This window comes from Pocillopora damicornis, chromosome 2 (genome assembly GCF_964200805.1).
Source record: "Pocillopora damicornis chromosome 2, jaPocDami1.2, whole genome shotgun sequence".
In the NCBI taxonomy this organism is placed as follows: Eukaryota; Metazoa; Cnidaria; class Anthozoa; order Scleractinia; family Pocilloporidae; genus Pocillopora; species Pocillopora damicornis.
In genome coordinates this window covers 26,004,957-26,024,920 of record NC_142671.1, presented here as the reverse complement: position 1 = coordinate 26,024,920, position 19,964 = coordinate 26,004,957, and the positions used below count along the sequence as shown (strand labels likewise).

The following is a 19,964-nucleotide window of genomic DNA, read 5'->3' as shown; positions in this document are numbered from 1 at the left end:
AAGTGTTTCCCCTCTATCAAGGCAGGATCGATTCCAATCGTCGAGATTTTCTTAACGTAGCGCTCTCTGACTTTCCCATCCAGCTTTTTAGCGTAATCAATCAGACAGTGGAATTTGAACAACATTGTCAGGATCAGACGAAGAATTTTTTTTTTCCTCGGAAGCCATAATTTTCGACTGTGAACTGAGAAGAATTATAACTTTGGACTCTGTTTGCATATATTTCTTACTGAAACACGTGACTCGGATGTGCACCAACATGGCAGAAATTATTTCTGTGACGTCACGTGAAAACGATCTATAGCTTTATCGAGAGTCAGAGTAAAAAAAAAGGCTATCATGGAAGTGAATTTGACCTCAATATCATTTTCTGTACAACTTACGTAAATCATGGAACTACACTGTATTTGCCACAGAACGCGGTTGTTTTCGTTATTCTCTAATCCTAATATATTCAGCATTTTCATTACATGTTGAATGTAGAGCATGGTTCTTGAGGTGAAGCAAAGGCTGTTTTAGCGAACTGAGTACACGGACAGTTAATAAACAATAAGCAATTTCTATTTCTGATCATCTGGACACGTCAGCATAGCGCTACACGGGATAAACACAGCGGGGTACGTAATAGAACAATGTGTGTGAGCCGTTTGCTCAACTTGATCAAATTTCAAACGGACCAAGGTAATTACTTTCACTTGTCAACTTTATTAAGAAGTAACCCTTTCAGCGATAAGTCATAATTTTTCCTTAGTGACCCCCTACTCTTTAATGTTGTTCTTAGAGTTATGTCTTCTGCCTCGTAAAAAAAGAAGGAGAATATTATATTTTCAAAATAATTGCTATTTTCATTACACCTGGTTACTCTGGTAAGCAGGTCCATTTTATCTTGGCAAAGCTATCTCGTACATCCCCCCCCCTTTAATATTTTTACTCGCAGGATAAACATATTTTAAACACAGGATAATACGCATACAAGGTTACTTTATATTGAGTTACACGTCATCTTTTTAATAAATCAGGCTAAGGAGCCAAGAAAGAAAAACCTTAAAAAAAAGGTTTGTCCCATAGATACTGCTTGATTCTAGAACCGAAAGATTCAAGGGATGCACTGTTAGGAAAAATTATATTATTCAAAGGAAACTTTGGAATTATGTCACTGATAATATTTTGCTAGTTAAAATGATAATTGGGTGAACTAAGTCTCTCAGTCGCTTTTGAATAATTGCGGTACATTGTTCTGATCTACGGTTGCAACCGATTTTTTTCCTTTCAAACTCGCTTACGGTAAATGGCGTCGTTACAATCCCATTAAGCTCCACGAGAATGGTTTTAACAAAAAGTTGCACACTTATATCCTAAATCCACGGCAATTTACTATCTTAATTTTAATTCATTTTTATTCAACCGTATTTTATATTAAATGAATTTGCGTGTTTCCTACTTAGTAAAAGCAAACGAGAATTTTCTTTCAACTCACAGTATTCATATCAACCATCATATCTTTGAAAAATTCCTCAAAATGATGTCAAGCGAGCCGAGTTCTTGCTATGGACACCTTTCCTTTCACGGATCAAAACCTTTTTTTTTTACTACAGTAATTAGTGAGAATTTACATAAAGACCAAACAACTAATCTTCACCGATAAGAGTCTAAATTCTCCATACCAGATCACTGTACAAGATAACGATGTTTTAAGGAGATATAAGAAGTTCATCGTAGTCGGTCAGTTAGCATATCATAATCCATAAACTACAAATTCTCATTGTGCATTGTTAACACTATTCATAACACAAGCCCTTGGACATCCTGAATTTTCCTGTTATGGGACAAAATAAACAGAGTTGGAAAGTGTTCCTTCTATGCTGACAGATTCGTCTACCATTTCATATCGGAGGGCGCTGAGAGTGAAAATGTTTCGCTTATTCTTTGTGTTGGCTCTTGCCTTTTTGTTGAGTTCCTTCGCAAAATCACAGAACAAATCTGCAAATCAGGTAACCAAATTGATAACTAGGCTTGAAGTCATTATATTCGAATCGGAATTCGAGTGAAAGTGAGAAGGTTTGTGTTTTGTTCGTGCTTGTGATTTCCCAAACAACCCCTTGATTTCATAATTTATGTGTACACTTCTCGTTTTTACTTTCAAACCTTCAACAGAGTCATGGAACAGCGACAAAATCAAACTGCTGTGTTTCGCAAGTTGGATACTGTAAAGATGGTGGGTAAAACTTCAAACAAAAATCCCACCTTGTTCAGCACATTCATAATTACCTTAGAATAATAATAATAATAATAATAATAATAATAATAATAATACTTGTAACACGCATTTATTTATTTACATCTGCTCATATGGGCGAGAAAGAAAGAAATTCGAGTTTCTTCATTGATGTTTGGTTTCTGTTAATTTCTGGACAGGAAAAGACGGAAAAGACGGAAAAGATGGACAAAACGGTGAGTGTGCAAAAGTTACTTTATGGTTCATTCATCAAGTTATTGACTTAAAAACGAACAACTTTTCATCATAAAAATAAACTGTTTACTTACCTTTCTAACACAAGAAAATTGATTTCTTTCTATGCAGGAAAAGATGGACGCGATGGAATAAACGGTGATGTAGTTATTTATTCAAAGTGAATTTTTGATTTAGATGGAAAATTTTTTAACGTGAATTCCTTCATAAACACAAGTGGTAGGGACGGCTTATTATGGATTTGCTGTGGAAGGGGGGGGGGAGGGTTGGTGGAGGACTTTAGGAAGATCACATGTTTTTAAGGGGGTACTGATGGGGGATCAGTCGTCGACAACAGAATATCAAGGGGGGACTATAGCAAAATGACTGTCAATTAGCTGCCAAGGGGGGGGGGGGGTAGGGGTGGGGAATCATAAGAATATTACAGAGCCTTTGTGGAGGACCAGGTAAATTTTTGCGAGACGCTACCAAAATCCTCGGGCTGACCCGCTGATTGGTCCTTTATGGGAATTTGGGGAGAGAGAAAAACGAAAACCTAGTAATATGATGATTACTTGTGTCAAGTTAACATTACAACGAGTTTGAATGACTGAAAATTACTATGAATAATACATTTTTTGGGAAACGAAGGTGTACCATGACTTTGTACTTTTGTTGCTGTTTTCGTTTATCTATGTTTCACAATTTGTACTGATCGCCAACATTTTCAACATAGGACGAGATGGACGCGATGGGACAGTTAGAGCAAAGGTTATGTATTTTTAAAACGATAATGTAACCGTCGTTAAAAAAAAATGACATTGAAACGGACTTGAGAATACAAATGCATTGAACTGTATATGACGTATCTCTTCTTGTTAGTGGTGAACTTATGAGTACATCAATCAAAACTGTTTTCATGGTTACCGGTAGATTACTTCCATTCCTTTTAACTCATCCAGGGAGAGAAAGGTGAACCAGGCATGCATGGTGTGAATGGAAATGCTGGCATCAAGGTTGGTAAAAAATTAAGTGGTTTTCTGGCTAATTTTTCTTTGGTTTTGATCTGATTGACACTTTAACTGTTACCAATTATTTGGTTGGAATATTTAAATCGTGATTACTGCAGGTATCCCAGCCTTAAAAGATGCAGTTATAGAATTAGGTTTTGGGAAAGGAGAACATTTCATTATTCCGAACTGTAAGAGTTCTCTTGCTTTTTATTTTACCCTATTGGAGAATTATCTGACTGTCAATGAATACAATGAGGTATGTTGCGCTCATACGTTAAATTTTGATTTCTTCAGGGGGATGGGGGTAAGCCAGGAATAAAGGGAAAGAATGGTAATTGTAGTTCCGAAGTTAGTTCTATGAATCATTCGGTTCAACTAAAAACTGACAGACAAATGCGATAATAGTAGGACTAGGAACCCCTGGTAGGACCTGGTAGGGATTGGTCATTATTCAGTTGGAGGGGGGGGGATCTTCTAAAGAAAGTTTCATGCCGGGTTTGTATGAAAAATTCTTTCGTCGAACACAGCTTAAAGATAAACTTGAAAACCAGTAACTTCTCAAAGTTATTTCATGATGGATAGCGAAAAAGTTCGTGCTATACAACCTTTTTTTATAAGCTTGCTTTTTCATCGAGGGCGAGAAAGGATCTGTTGGACAGAAAGGATCACTAGGACTAAAAGGACAGAAAGGAATGCCGGGAACATGTGATGACCTGGTACGGAAAGATATAATGGATAGAAATCATCACTTAAAAGTGCAACAGACCTTGTGTACTTCTAAAGCAATTAAATATTACAACAAGTAATTTGCTACTTTTTTTTATTATTATTATTTTTTGGCAGTTATTGTGTGAAGTTCTTTGACATGCACAAGCACGAAACGATAATGATAACGAGATTTCTAATGATTCTTTGCAGAGCTCCTCGTCATCCTCCGGGAAAAGAGGGTGTTGTAAAGTCGGTAGGAGTCACTTTTTACTTGTTTTTGTGGCTTATGTCTCCTACAGGAGGCGAGGCTACTTATGTCGTCAAAATGAGTGAGTGAGTGAGTGAGTGATGGTTACAATAGAATTCCGATCTTGATCCAATTTTTACTCGATGTTAACTGTGCTACTCACTCTTTGTTCTGAAGTACTAAAGAAGACGAGAAACATCTTACAATAATTTCACGATGGCGCGTAAAAAAACCAAAGTTTTTCCTATATCACATAAGATGATCGGCGCAACATGAAAACCTACAGGAAAACTTTTTTCTTTAAACGGGGAGTATCTTACCGTTTGAATCAGCGAATTATGCCCAGTAGATCGGAATATACCTTTTTTTCAGTCCTTGACGTCACGCTAAAAAAGATGATAAACACCTCAAAATAATTCACAGTAGCCTTACCAGCACGTTATTAAAAACAAGGCATTTCCTTGCAAAAATATCTAGATAAGTTTTATCTGCTCATCGTGGAAACTATCGAGGAAAATTTTATGATGAAAAAATTTCTCACCATTGAGAGGACTTAGATTTAATTTCTTTTATAAAATAGCACTACAACAATAGCAGCAAAATCAGAGACGGCAACATCGAGCCGTATACATCAGACACGATCTATTTTTTTTATTCGTAGGACACTAGTTTTGTTTAATCAATTTTTTTTTATATTGCCTCTGCTTAAATTTAAGCTTTCAGGGAATTGTTATAATTAACAAAAAGTGCCAAAAACACCTTCCAAAACGTAAGAACAATCAAATGAAAGCTGAAATCGCGGACAAGAAATAAAATTGCCATAAGTCTCGAGTGGATATATACTTTGTAAGTAGTTTTCGTTCCAATGTAAGATTTTCATCAAACTTTTGAGGGAAAATCTCGTTTGATGCTCCAGTTTTATGGAGTACAATAGAGGATAGATTTTTTGACAAATTAGACGCCCGTTGTGTGTCAGTTATGTTAAAATTGACCATTCCCTCCATTCGCAGAAATGAACTTATTAACTTCCTAAGTGAAGCAAAAAACAAACGAACAAAACAAATAAAAAGAAACCAGTTGAGTCAAGTTGTTCCATTGTCCATATAACTTACATATGTTTATATGCTGATTGCAATACAGTGATTGAGAAGTAGGGTTTGTTTTCGAGTTACAGGAAAATAAAGTGAAAAAAAGGACGTTGTTTGAGAGGATGGAGTGTTGCTTTGGTAACATTATATTTTATAGAAAGAATTGTTAAATAACAGTTTCGCATGTCGTATGGAAATTTCGAAAAGAGTAAACTGTTAAAGCTTCGGTACGTTCAAATACGGTGATTAAAAATGACGAAACTCTTTTGAACCACCTTTAATAGGCTAATAACCAGAAGCAAAGGATGAGAGGTAAACTCTGTCAACTCTGTTTTGTTTTTATCAAAGAATGTTCCACTGGTTTCCACTTCTTCGAGAAAGTTCAAGACTTGCCAACCAGGGGAGCTACAGCTGTTCAACATTTCACCATTAATGGAAGTCTGTTCCTCACCTTTGGCAACTATAAAGGAGATATTCAGAAACACAAAACAAGCTCCGTGGTTTACAAGATGGATGAACCGACTGAAAAGTTCACATTGTACCAGACCCTGCAAACTAGAGGTGCATATGGCGTTGAGTACTTTTCTATCGCTGATAAACATTTCCTAGCTGTGGCTTGTCATTGGGATGGTGCGTACCAAGTTGACTCTGTAGTATTCCAGTGGAATAGACAGCGGTTTGTGGTATTTCAGAAATTACCAACAAAAGGAGCTGCACACTTCAAGTTCTTCACATTAAATAGCGAAAAATATCTCACAGTGGCAAACAATCACGATGGAAGTACCCGCTCAATAAAATCAGTCATCTACAAATGGAATGGCGTCAAGTTCAACAAGTTCCAGGAGATAGCAACTGAAGGTGCCATGGGATGTACGGCATTTGAAATAAACAATGTCACTTACATCGCTTTCGCCAACTATTACAACTCTCAACAGAAGCATTCTGTTCAGTCCCCTTTCTTCAAATGGTCAGGAGGACACTTTGTCAAACTACAGTCTCTTCAAACTTATGGTGCATATGACGTTAAGTCTGTTAATATCAATGGTCACACATTCCTCGCTTTTGCCTGCTACTACTCTGGAAGTTCCTACAACACTGACTCGTTTATTTATAAATGGGATGGTACCAAGTTCGTTCTTTTCCAGTCTATTCCTACTCGTGGAGCCCTCACTTGCCATCCTTTCGTGATCAGCTCTCATACCTTCTTAGGTGTGGCCAATCATTACGACAGCAGCCAGAAATACAACACACAGTCAGCTGTGTACCAGGCCGCTGGAGCAAAGTTCATCGAGTACCAAGAGATTTCCACCCACGGAGCGTTTGATATGACATCATTTGAGTACAAAGGTCATACTTATCTGGCTGTGGCAAACTACTACAATCAGAAGTACAACATAAACAGCGCTTTATACAAGTGGATGTAGAAATAGGGACACAAGACGAAAAGCGTAATGACCAAGAGTCTTAGCTGCTTTATGCATTGGTATAGTGATAGTATTTGCTCAAAAATCGAAGAAAACGGTTCAGATTTAGGGATAGTCAAAATTGATATCTTCGATAAATGAGTGTTTATCAGCCCCTTTAAGAGTGAAATCTACAATAAAGCTGTGCTTTGAACATGATACTAAAGTCTGGTTTCTTTCTAATTTTGTGTGAGTAAATACCTTTCACTTTCATTGATAAAAGTTGATCCCAAGAACAGTACTATCAGATACGTTCAATATTCTTAAATGGACTAAAAATACCCTCAGCTCATCTGTTCTGTGTGTTTTGTCACAGAATTCACATCTCCTCCCACCCCCACCCCCTAATGAATTATTTACAGAGAAGAAGAGATCAGGGGTGATATTTCCATTCAATTCAGATTTTTTGTGGATCCAAGAATGTTGATAATGGTTAGTACTATATTTCTAAGTAAGAAAATATCTTCGAAATTTAAAATTTCAGACAGCTCATAACATTCTTTGCTCTCAACGCTCTGTTGACTTTGACGAGAGCATAAATGTAATATTACAATTCTCGTCAACAAGGGTTACTGCTTACATCATTTGCCAGAAACATTCTTTCTTTTTGTTTTTAACAGCCTTAGAAATGAGCTTGGTGACACAACTTTTTAGATTGAGCAAAGTGAGGAAGAAGGCGAAGTCCAGAGTAAGGAGTGAGGAAATTTTGGGAAATGTTTCAAAATAGTTTGTATTGTTTCTTCCATACAACGTAAACATGCCCAATTATTTCCGGCTCAATAAATCGTGATAATTTTCATGACAATAGGTTGCCATAACAACATCATGCTTTGAAATGCCACAAAACATCCGCTTTATCAGTTTAAAGGCTGGAAAATTTTTGCGTACAAATATCCCATTCTCTTTTAAGGAGACACCCGCACACCTAAACAATCCCATGAATCTCTAATCAAAATAAGTCGGAGATCCTATCGTCTGATTTTCTGAATATCCTGTTGCTGCAAATTCATTTATCTTTTACAATACAAAAAAGTGTTGAACATTATATTATGCGATGTTAACAATTGGTATAAATGATCACTTTTGAGATGAAGTACTAGAAAATTGAAATATCTAAAAGAATGTAGTGATATTACTTTCAATAGATTTCACGCTTCTTAATAGTACCAGGACCAGGTGTGTACCAGGCTTATGGAGAGCCCTTTCTCCCCCTTTCCTCCCCTCCTTTCACTCCCCTGAGCACGTGGATGAAGAGCACTGTAGGAATCACCTTACCCCTCAAAGACCAGAAAATTGCCGACTTCCTACGAAAGGAGCCTCATACCCTCAGCTTGAAAGTTTTACCCGACTATAGTAACCGGTCCTCATAGACAATTACACCTCAGAATGTTCACAAATTACGAAAAAAAAAGCCTTCCGTAGTGAACCAACAACGCCTTGAAAACAAATTTAAATGTAAGAGATGTGATGCATATTATACAGGCGATACAACTTATTTACTATGCATGGGCAACGGGGAGTATAAATACTCTACATCTGAAAAAACAACAGAAGAGGGCCATCTCGCGTAGCTGAGGGCTTTTCTTGTGTGCTAAAGTGACGAGGCTTGAGACGGTGGCTGGTTGTCTATTCACAAGATGAAAAATTCCCTTTGAAAATTGAAAAAGTGTCTCCCCCTCAGAATGCTTTCCTTGAAATTAGCGTAAGTTGACTACAGCTGTAACGAGATGGAAATGAGGAAGGTGGAAAAAAAGACACAGAAAGCTTTTTCGTCACCAAATATGTGTCGAGAGAGGCGTTAGAGTTTGTCAAAGAAAGATGTAGAGCAGGCCATGATGCATTTGTTTAATCAAGCGTTGCCGTAAGCGGAAAAATGTTTGAGCCATTCTTTGCAAGGGCTTCGGCAATAGTATTACTGTTTTTACGATCTTATTATTTCTGGCGAGGAAGGAAGTGAATTCAAGGAAGGTTTCTGGAGGGTGGCAAAGGTGGGGTTCCAATCACAGCACGCTGAATTTTTCTATCGAATCACGCATCACGGGCAATTTTTTTAAACCAATCACGCGTCACATAAAAAGAAGTAAGTACACTAGGCTAACACTGTAAGATTTCAACCTATCGGATGTATTATTGAAAATTATATTGCATCCAACGATTTTATCCCGGAATGAACTGCGTTTTACTTGTTAGGTTGCTTTTTGTTAGGCAAATAAAGATGATTTACTTGTTGAAACTAGACAACCAGGCGGTCGACAAAAAGAACACTGAAGATCATAGTCCTTGAGCAAATGTTAGCTACATTAACTTATGCATATTGTGTTACGATTGTGTGGACCTACCAGGAAGATCAAAGACATCAAATGTCAGGCGAAGGTCAGCAAAGGACGGAAAAGACCAGAAAACGGTTTATTGATCTTTGTTAAGACTCTATTTACATTGAATAATTGGTTTCCTCTTGGTCAAAGAGCGTTCACTATCACGGAAATCTAATTAGTAAGTCTTGTAAATCACGAGTCACACACTTGTGAAATGGAAAATCACGCATCAAGTTGTGACGTCCTATCCCGCGTCACGCGAATAATTTATGTTCAATCACGCGTCATCCTGCAAATTTTGGGGCCATCACGCGTCACGCAAAAACCCTTTGCCACCCTCTTTCTGATCGCCTCCTGGTTGATAAGTAATCGAATGACAGGGTACTGTCACCTGCGGCAAGAAGGGACACACTTAAAGTCATTGATTGACACAGAATAACTGGCGCCATTCTCACTTGAGGAATGGGGAAGCGCTTTCCTGAAACTGAAAAATTTCTTGGCCACCGAATTCTTCCCTGGGCTAGGTTGGGTACTACACTCTGGCGAAGAAGCAGAAGATGGCAAAAGCCACCAGTAGCTTGAAATATTTTGAATCAGCAAGCGCGGCGAACCAATCAAAGTGGTTTCTGAGCCCTTCGGGAGACTCCAATTTATCTTATGGAAGAATCGCAGTAACACAATCAGCAGTTATCATTTGCATTGTTCCCTTGTAAATCTCTCTCTCGCTTGACAGGCTTTCTGTTTATCTTTACTCTTTGCCATCGATAGTCTTTAACCGCCTCCTTGATTTTTTCATTGCAAAATGAATGAACTCTTTGAAAGAGAGTCCATTTGAGTACTTATTGAACGCTCTCCTAGCTGTATTAAAAAGTTATCACTGATTATAAACATGCGCCAAGACCGTGCGACCACAACAAGCATGGCTTACCTTGTTTTTCTCTCAGCCTTGTTTGCATCCTGAGTACGGGTCACTTTATGGTGCTCGTTGCATCTGCTTTCTGGTTTCCTTGTACTCCTTCCGTTCATTTTCTCAACAAATACAAATTTAGACAGAAGGTTTTAAATGTTAACAAACATTTACTTTAGTGTCAAATGTATTTAGGTACGAGCTATTTGGGGACACTTTACATAGCCGACATAGAATTTAGCTGACAATAAAACATTGAAAAAAATTAATAAAGAGCCTTACACCAACTGCACAGTCTAATATGACATTTACAATCTAAAATCTACAATCTATGATCTGAATCCAAAATATAAAATCACTATTTATAGAGATAGAAAAACCTACTGTTACGATCCAAAATGCTACTGATATCTAGTTTTCTTATGGTGTTTTGAGAGGACTGAAGGTTAAATAATTATTTGCCCAGCTAGTTGTGTAGCCTGTTCTATAGTGCGGGTCTGAAGTAAAGTATTTTTTGCCGTAAGTTACTGTGTTTCAAAAATCGATGTAAATTAAAATCTTTGTTATAAATAATAACTTGAACTATTTAAAATAGTTTAAGCTATTATTCGCACCTATTATCTACAACTCTCTATCCACAGCTGCAAAGGATGTTGACCTTCAGCTTGAAGGAAAACGAGTAACCAATCATTCTGTCAGGAAAACCTGTATTTAAAGGCTCCTCGCTGCAGATATTACGCAGAACGTTTTAGCCCAACTGCGTGGACACAAAATCACTCTCTCGGCTCCAGAAATCGCCACCGGTACGCAGAAGATTCATTGATTAACCATTCTAACAACCCCCTATTGTTTTACGCCGCTCTACTGCTTTAAGCAGGTGGAAACATAGGATCTAGATCTCCTCTGGATGCACCTTCCAGACATTTCATGGCGATGTAAAAATCGGTACGAATTAGAATTTTCCTGTCCTGAGCCAAAATAAATAGAGTTGAACTCTCTCTCCTATAAGAAGTCGAATTGATTGCATATTTTAAACTCTCCTCTGCATTTCAAGGTTTCTCTTATCACAAATACACGCAAAGACGGCGTAACCACAATAAGTGTGTGGCTTACCTTGTGTTAATACCAAGCCTCGATTTGGGCATATTATGGTATTGTTTACACCCGTTCTCTACTTTTCTCTCGTTCCTCCCTTTTACTCTTTCAGTGGAAACAGTCTAAGGGAAGGCGTTTCAGTTCTATTTTCCGATCTAACCTTCTTATGCCCTTCTGTCGACTAAGGACTTGGTACTTATGAAAGACAAACAGAAGGGAGGAAAAAAGACGAAAGGCTTAAGTTGTAACCACGCCTCGCCTCCGAATCTAACTTGTCACTTTCGCTTTTCACACAGGATACCCAAGACAGGACAGGTTACTTAACGAGACCCATGACGACGACGCCTATATTTTTCGTATTATAATCAGTCTATCGCAAAACATAATGAATTGAAATGACTTATTCTGTCTTTGTTTCGCCGCCACATCTGTAACATTGTAATTTCAGTTTAGGCATGAGTCGCAGCAAAGTAAGGCTTTCATCGAAACTCTTACTTTTTCTTTCTCCTTTTATTCATTCAGAATCTACAAATGTTGACATATTGAGAATCAGAGTTGAGCTATTCATAATTAACGACCGGAAAAACATTAATTTGATAATTTTTTGTACAAGTTCAAGTAAACAGAGGAAAAGGCTGAGCGGAAGGATCCATGATTTACTAAGAGAATCTCTTCCATAAATTTACTGAAGAAGGTTTTGAAATTAGAGTATTGTTAAAAGTATAATTATCAAATAAGAAAAAGTGGGCAAAAACAAAATGATTTTGAATAGTTTCACGAGTTCCTCTCTCTAGTAAACTACACAGACTGATATGTGATCTCCGTTGATGGTCACTTCGACACTATTCAATCACAGTTGGCTCTGGTAAAGTCTGTTACAAAATAAGGCAACTAAGGGAAGGCTCCTTCGTTCTTCTAAAACAGTATTTTCCAAATTGTTTCTCCAAGTTATTCCTCCAGGAAACAAATAGATTGAGTGTAAGTTATCAATGATATAAACATCATTATAAATTCATAGTCGAAAGTATTTGCAACTGTCGAAAATTCATTTCTTGTTTACTCAGTGGTTGGAAATCTCCGTTTACTTTTTATTTTTTATGTCGAAGTTCAGTTTTCCGTTTTAAAAGCCTCGTTCACTTATTCATGTACCATCATGATAATATCAGCTGTCTGGCATTATGATATTTCTGGTTTTTTTTTAAACCGACATTTTAAAACAAAAATGATTGAGTTATTGATTGAGAAACTTACACAAAACAGACATTCATACTTCTTCTTCATCTTGTTCATATCAAAAGGACACAACTCACAAATTTTTACCTCTCATTGTGAACAAACTATCAGTCAGTCTTCTTTATATCCGCCGCTGGTCTATGTTTACTTGTGTTGTTCAAGGCATCCATCAGGGACAAATCAGCTCCCCCCTAACAAAGGCGCCACGATTGGGTAACCTTCCTCGGTCTAATTGTAAAGCGACGATCAGATTTTTCAGGAAGATAGAATGAACTCTCACACACCCAAAAGAAGGCCTGCACTTGAGGATATAGTGAAATCAGCTAGAATATCTTTCTGGGACGAAATTATAACAAAACAAATAATTAAAAAAAGCATTCTTTACAAAAACCAAATTTGCATGTTGATTTCATGTTCACAATTGTGTTTGATCACAGTGCATTAGCTTGATCACAGACTAGTTTATTCTCAAAAATAGACTACCACACTTAAGATCAGAGAAGCGCATCTCTTAAAATGATAACAAAATGGGTTTCATAATTGTATATTTTTCCCAACTTATCTAAAAATAGCAACAGTGTTGAAGCGGTTAATGGGTTAAAAATATCGGGCAGTTAACAAGGGAATGGTTATTCGAGCTAAGTGAGCAATTATTTGAAATCTTGCGATATGTCCTCACTTTCGCTAGAACCTAGCGAAAATGACGCTTCTATTATGGTCCTGAAGAACTAAATCTGTGAAATGTTTACATTTTGATTCAACGTCAACATCTCCCTCTCCAAATGTCACTCAGTCGTTATTTATTCCCAGTTACTTTGTTCTTTGACAATATAATCTTCTGGACCTTGTTTCCTTCGTCAGTTTTTCTATTGATGGTTTTTCTGTTTCAGTAGAATTACCTATCCCAGCACTAATTTTTCGAGCCTATTATCTGACAATTCAGCTTGAACAGTTTTGGTAAACCTAAAGACAGTTGGTTCACAATGAGCAATTTTTATTGATGATCACATGGACACGTCAGCACGGCTCAACACGGGAACAAGGTGTTTCAGGACGCCTATCGAGTAACCAAATTCTTAGAACTTTCATCGAACTCTCGAAAAACTAAACAAATTGACATCGTGTTTCGAGTTCCTTCCTCATCAATCCTTCTATAGAGTGTGAAACTTAAGCGATTCTATGAAATGCCGAGTGCTAGTCTAAGAATTCTTGAACATTAGAAAGTGAAGTTATAGCTTCATCGAGACTCAGAGTAAAAAAAAAAAGAGAGAGAGACTATCATGGAAGTAAAGTTGATTTCAATATCGTTTTCTATTTAACTCAAGTAAATCATGGAACTACAATGTATTTGCCAAAGAACGCGGTTGTTTTCGTTATTTATTAATCCTGACGAGACGGCTTCATGTATTCAGCGTTTTCATTACTAATGTTTAATGTAAAGCATGGTTCTTGAGGTGAAGCAAAGGCTGTTATGTTACGTTCTTCTTTCTTTGGAGTCTTAATACAATCTTTTCGAGTAATCCCTTGTGTAAACAACCTGTATGTTTTATGGAAATTCTCTGAAGTGTGGCGAGGAGCCCCTCAGGTTCACCAGAACAAAATGAAAATAGCACTTAATTGCTGGTTTTCAGTGTCACGCCATTCAAAATAGATCAAAATAAAAAATAAAAACCGTTCAATCGATTTAGTCTAGAATCTGGAAATAGAAAGAAGCTAGATATGTAAAGACTCTCGCCAAGATTCAGGTCACAGCAATTTTTCTTACGGAAGATATGAGGAGAAACGTTTTTCCCAAATTTATAGAGATTTGTATGGAGCCGCCATGCTGGTGCCCACCTAGATGGGCACCAACATGGCGGCCGGAAACCAGCAGAAACATCTGTCACTGAGTTTTGCTACAAAAGCGTGAATTTATCTCTCTAAGAACTCATAAACGTAACAATAATACTTTATTCTAATACAAGAACTGTTCAGATAGCTGAATTTCCCTAAATAAGTCACCTTTCAAACCAACATAACAGCTCTCTCGCTCGTCATGTAAAGGCCACGTCACGCAAAAGCTTAGAAATTCAAGAGTAGTCTATCACTAAACCAAGAACCCATTTGGAGTGAAAATTTGTCTGAATATTAGTTTTTAGCTGCTCTAATGCATCATGAAAGTAAAATCTCAGGAGGATCAATAGTTCTGAAGTCTGAAATTTAGTGACGTCACGTGAAAACCAGCAATTGAATTATGGGCCTGAGGACTCAAATTTATGTCATCCAGATACTTAGACCTAAAACGAACATATCCTTTTCAGATATCAGTGTATTTAATTATTCCCAAAATTTTTTGTTCTGTGACAGTGGATAGCTGGTGTAAACAAACCACTTTGATCATTCTCTTCTGCCTTTGGTAACCTTGTTAATCAGTTATTTTTTGATGCAATATCTAAATCATAATCCCAGCTCTTAAACTCATGAGCGTTTTCTCTGACAATTCAGTTTGTACGGTTTAAGTTAACAAAGTGAACAGACAGTTGACAAACAATAAGCAATTTCTATTTCTGATCACCTGGACACGTCAGCATGGGGCTACACGAGATAAACGCAGTTGCGAACGCTTTGTTAGACGGCACTTAGTCCGATTAAATACCACAATTAGAAATATAAAACTTGCGTAAAGTGTGTATCATATACTGAAAAGACCCTTCCTTCAACGACCAGTAAATCACTCGCGGACGAAACACTCTCTAAAAGAAAAGGTCTTGATAACTTTTTACAGTCAAACTACCACAGGAATAAGTAAACAATGCAACAATAGGTAAACAATGAAATAACTAGTGAAGCATAAACATCGTAAATTTCTTTATACAGGTAAAACAGTATCAGCAGTACCTGTGAATATTATGTGATGAGAATTGGGTTGTAAAAAGCCATCATATCGAAAAGAGACTCGGCGATGTCATAGCTGCATCACAAAGTTCATTTAGAAATGAATTATTCCTGGGAAAAAAATTTGGTTAACTTAACCGAAAAACTAAAAGGAGTTGATGAAAATAGACATGCTCCAGAAAACATGTCCTATTGTTTTGCATTTCACATCTGAACAGCACATTGGTGGGATTTGTACAGTTACGAACAGTTTTGTCGACGACACTTAGTCTGATTAAGTACCATGATTAGGCATCTAAAACCTGTGTAAAGCGCATAACACGAGCCAGGAATACCCTTACTACAACGACCAGTTACGACTCGACTACTCCCACAAGCAGATGGCATTTCACAAATTAATTCAGCTGAAAAGAAAAGCAATGTAGTCTGCAATAATAAAAGTGAAGGTAGAACAGACTGAAAGACACGCTGTATATTACTTCTTTCGTTTTGTAAACGTTTTTAGTTGTTGTTTGTATTAGAGGATCATATTTTCTTTCCGAATTGAAAGGTATAAATTCTTAATTATGTTACGTATTTATTCTTCCCTAATTGTTCGCAATGTTATATACTACCTTGCTTGATCTTTCTTGTTTCTGTTTTTAAATTTTTTTTTCCTAATGGTACAGATTCATGTGCCAGAAAAAGCTTTTTTGGAAAGAGCAATTTCCTGCTCGCATTACCTCTGTCTAAAACGCCACTTACCTACAATGGTCACTTTCCTCTGTTCAAGGTGGCGTTAAAGAAAGGTTAGACTGTACTTCAATCATTAACAGAATGTTAAGTGGACCGTTTTGTAAAAGAGGTTATCATTTAATGGTCAAGTTGCACCAAAGTAAAACACGGTTTCCTGCCCAAATCAGCTGGTTTAGATTTTCCCGATCCGTCGAATTCTTGATGGTTGAAATTAATGAAACTTAACGCTTTCTGGTGAAATCCATCACGTTAACATATAACAAATAGGGATTTGTTCGCAGTCGTTTAATTATCTAATTTCGCCATTCAAATATCCTTTGTCTTCTAAATTAAGATATACTTTATTCTTTAAAATACAAACGTTCCTCTTCACTTCAACCGGACTTATTATAGAGATCAGATGATAGAGTATATTGCTAGACACCAAAAGGTGCGTAGATAGGAGAGTTACCCAAAGGCACTCTTATGATGTTTAAGAACCACTCCCTACCTAATTTGATTGTCGAATTGTCAAGATACATACACTTTTTTTTTAAGATTTATAACATAAAAATGTTCGCCTCAAGCAAAAAATCTCACATTGCTCCTTGAGCAAAAACGAACACTATCAATAAGATTCAGTTGGCAAATATGATATCTTCATAGAAAACACAAGATATGGGATGGTACGGTTGTGAATGGAGTGTCTGGGCGTCTTATTGTGCTTGCTATAGCTATGACAGACATGTGAGGAAGGTCGTGTGGTATTTGCCCAGCAGAGATGTCGCATCAGACAAAGTACCTCTTCACCATAGCGACCATCACAAAGTGAACCATCAAGGGCTGATGAAAGGGGATGGGGGTGCAGAAAAATTGTAACAATGAAATATATTGTAGATGGAAACATAACGGTGAATCGTCATTCGTCTAAATTTCATTACGTTGATGCATATTGAAATGAAGGACTGAATATCCTATAGCAATTTTTTGCTAATGTCTTAGAAAAGTGCGTGGTTATTTAGTGGTTAAAATATTAAATTAAAAAAAAGAAAAAACTGGTGTCACTCATACAATGGAGACAAAATTTGAAACGTTTTAAGAAATCTGTCAAAGGAAACAAAACTAAGGTATAGTAAAACTCGAAATTTTCAAAGACAAAGCTCATTCAAATACGGGTATCCCGCTGATTTCCCAATTTGTTTTCAGATTTATCAAAACTTTATCAGACGATTTAAAAACACCGTGACCCACTTACTTGTGTGGTTGTTGACAACTTGATTATGTTAACCTGAAGGCTCGCTACCTTCCCAATCCAAGGCACGCGCATGCCCAGATATGTGGTCGGGTCTCACCTAATATTTTAGCTTATTATTCAACACTTTCAGAGAGATAGAGAAAAGAAAAAATATGAAAGAAGAGCTCTTTATGACGTACATGATTAAACTAGTCCTGGGAGAGGCCAAAAAGATGGATGTTGTTTATGTGTGGAATAACAGTTAAAGGTCTTCGTTTTGTTTTCACTGTCCAATTTAAAGCCTTTTGATTTTAAACACGTACTTTCTGATGCGTTTTCGCCTGCTGTCCAAATCAAAACACCCTTGATGATCTTTCAACTCAAACAAGCAACGTGCAAGACTAATACATGTCGCAATTTTCACGGTTCTCTAATAGCGGAGCTATTACCAGTAGTCGAGTAATAACCTATCAAGCCAAAAAAATTTGGACGTACGACCGTACGACCGACCGTACAAGGTGCTACTAGGTGCAAACCTTTTTCAACAATCGTCGTTTGATACTAGCTTCAGTTTAAAAATGAAAATCATGTTTCGGTTCCATAAAGACTTTGGCCTTCATCGCCCAAAAACCCTCGCGCTGGTTTATCGCTCGAATAGCATTTAAAAGTGTTTGTATTCTTCATGGTATTTCTTGTCCTGTCATTTGGAATGTTTATACAGTCGTGGTGTTAATGGAAAAGAAGTTATCTTACGGATTTTGCTTTGCCTAAAAGGCTTTCAAATCATAGCGAACGGCGAGCGCAAGTTTCTACCTCTTTCTCTCTTTAGACAACTATCGCAGGATTTACTCTGTTCATTTAAAAAAAATCGCGCTTTGTCGAAGAAGTGTTGTTTTAGCCAAAGAACGAAGTGGTATCCTTTCCCAAAATTGAAATAAAATGAGATTGAGTCAGCGATGTCCATGTTTACATCAATCCTGACGCGGTAATTTGATTTTGAAAATATTGTCATGTGAGAACCCGTCAAACATCTGAGAATCAAATTACGGACCGCAAATGTGTGGTGCGAACAAACTCACGTGTAAAATGGAATTAGTTCTACAGCTGAATGAGTGAACTTCATTGCCTAGTCATGGTACTTTTCAGCGCTATGTTTTCATGCTTTCTACTCGATTCGTACGAACTTCAGGAAATAATTTCAATTGTCTCACGAAACATCTAGCCACTCTCTCTTCTCTCAGCATCTCGAGGCGTACTTACTGCACGGGTTATGATGAACATGCTTGCGATACGATGTTTTTTTTCTAATGCTGGAAACTGAAAAATCAGTCTCTGAAATCGATAGTCATCACATATTGCAAGAAACATCTGAGCTGTGATCGTGTAATTAAACGGCGTCTTGGCAATTTGAGCTCACAAGCACGCTGACATGGTTAGCGTAAATAATTGTTGTTTACAGTTTTTGAATTCGAGAGCCGTTTTTGAGAGTCCGCTTCCGTAACCTTCTTGGATATTTTCTGTTGAATTCATTGAGGTTCAATCTCGGAATTTCATAATTGATTATGAACGATAAATTCGTGTCGGCACCATAATTTAGGGAGGTTTTGTTGACACATTATCAGTTTACAGTTCGTGGACCATTTCTGTAACCTACTTGGATATTTTCTTTTGAATTAACTGAGTCACACTCTCGGAATTTCATCAGTAATAAAGAACGATAAATCCATATATGTAGCACAAGTGAAGCACATTTTAAACTTTCCATACGATTTTAGGAAACTATATTAAATTGACTCTCGATAAATCGTCCTGCCATAACGCGTTGATTATTTTATTATTTTGTAGCCCCAAAAGCCCGGCTTATGACTCCGGACGTACTGAACTTGATATATTTGATACACAATGCACCCTTGAAGGAGGAAGGTTAGAATAAAATAATTGCTTTTACGACCGTATATTGCACCCGGTTTACATATTGATAAAGATAATTGCTCAAAAATACCTATTATAGCTTTCTTCAGAAACAAAGACACGTAGGTAATATGCTTCTGCTTTGTTTTTATTTTAAGGGATTTCTTTTTATGTAACATATATCCAGTCCTTTAATTTCCTCCTTAACCTGCCTACAAATAATTAAATTCTATGTTTTAACCCTTTGACTCCCGAGATCTCACTAGTAATTCTCCTTACTGTCTTCCAAACAATTGTCATTGTGTTTGTTTGGAGAATTTGGAACCGGATCAATTAGTAATCCCATAATTGATATTTTTCTTAATTCTCATCACTTGTCTACATGATATTGTATAGATATAGTAAAGAGAAATTCTGTCTTGGTCACTCACAGGAGTTAAAGGGTTAATTCAGAATTCAGGGTAAGTGTGGGAAGGTAACACAGAAGTATTGCATAGTTCTCTTTACAGACTGAATTCAGGTGAGAACATCAGTAAACTTGTTGATGTCATATGTTCCTACTGAATCTTTAATTTTATTGCCCTGGTCTTTTTCACAAAGCCTCTTTTATGAGTGGTCGTCAGTAGAAATCGAGCAGAGGTGTTGAAAATAAAAAAATTGAATTTTTTTAAACTTTGCCAGAACATAGGTATGAATGGCTTTAGTTATGGGAA

General features: G+C 37.0%; 1 protein-coding gene across 1 annotated transcript; it reads left to right on the top strand.

Annotated features, from left to right (window-relative positions):
* The first annotated feature begins 1,704 nt into the window (after nt 1-1,704).
* On the top strand, nt 1,705-7,127 carry LOC149050512 (uncharacterized). The gene is made up of 9 exons (XM_089198055.1): nt 1,705-1,991; nt 2,155-2,215; nt 2,416-2,451; nt 2,582-2,608; nt 3,186-3,220; nt 3,412-3,465; nt 4,098-4,178; nt 4,381-4,423; nt 5,854-7,127. The coding sequence occupies exons 1-9, from the start codon at nt 1,860-1,862 to the stop codon at nt 6,927-6,929; spliced, it is 1,545 nt and encodes a 514-aa protein (XP_089054181.1). The 5' UTR covers nt 1,705-1,859; the 3' UTR covers nt 6,930-7,127.
* The last annotated feature ends 12,837 nt before the right edge of the window (nt 7,128-19,964 follow it).

Coding starts and splice junctions, on each gene's coding strand:
- LOC149050512 (XM_089198055.1), top strand. CDS start 1,860: ATGCTGACAGATTCGTCTACCATTTCATATCGGAGGGCGCTGAGAGTG. Junction 3,221..3,411: donor ATGGGACAGTTAGAGCAAAG/GTTATGTATTTT, acceptor TAACTCATCCAG/GGAGAGAAAGGTGAACCAGG. Junction 3,466..4,097: donor ATGGAAATGCTGGCATCAAG/GTTGGTAAAAAA, acceptor TTTTTCATCGAG/GGCGAGAAAGGATCTGTTGG.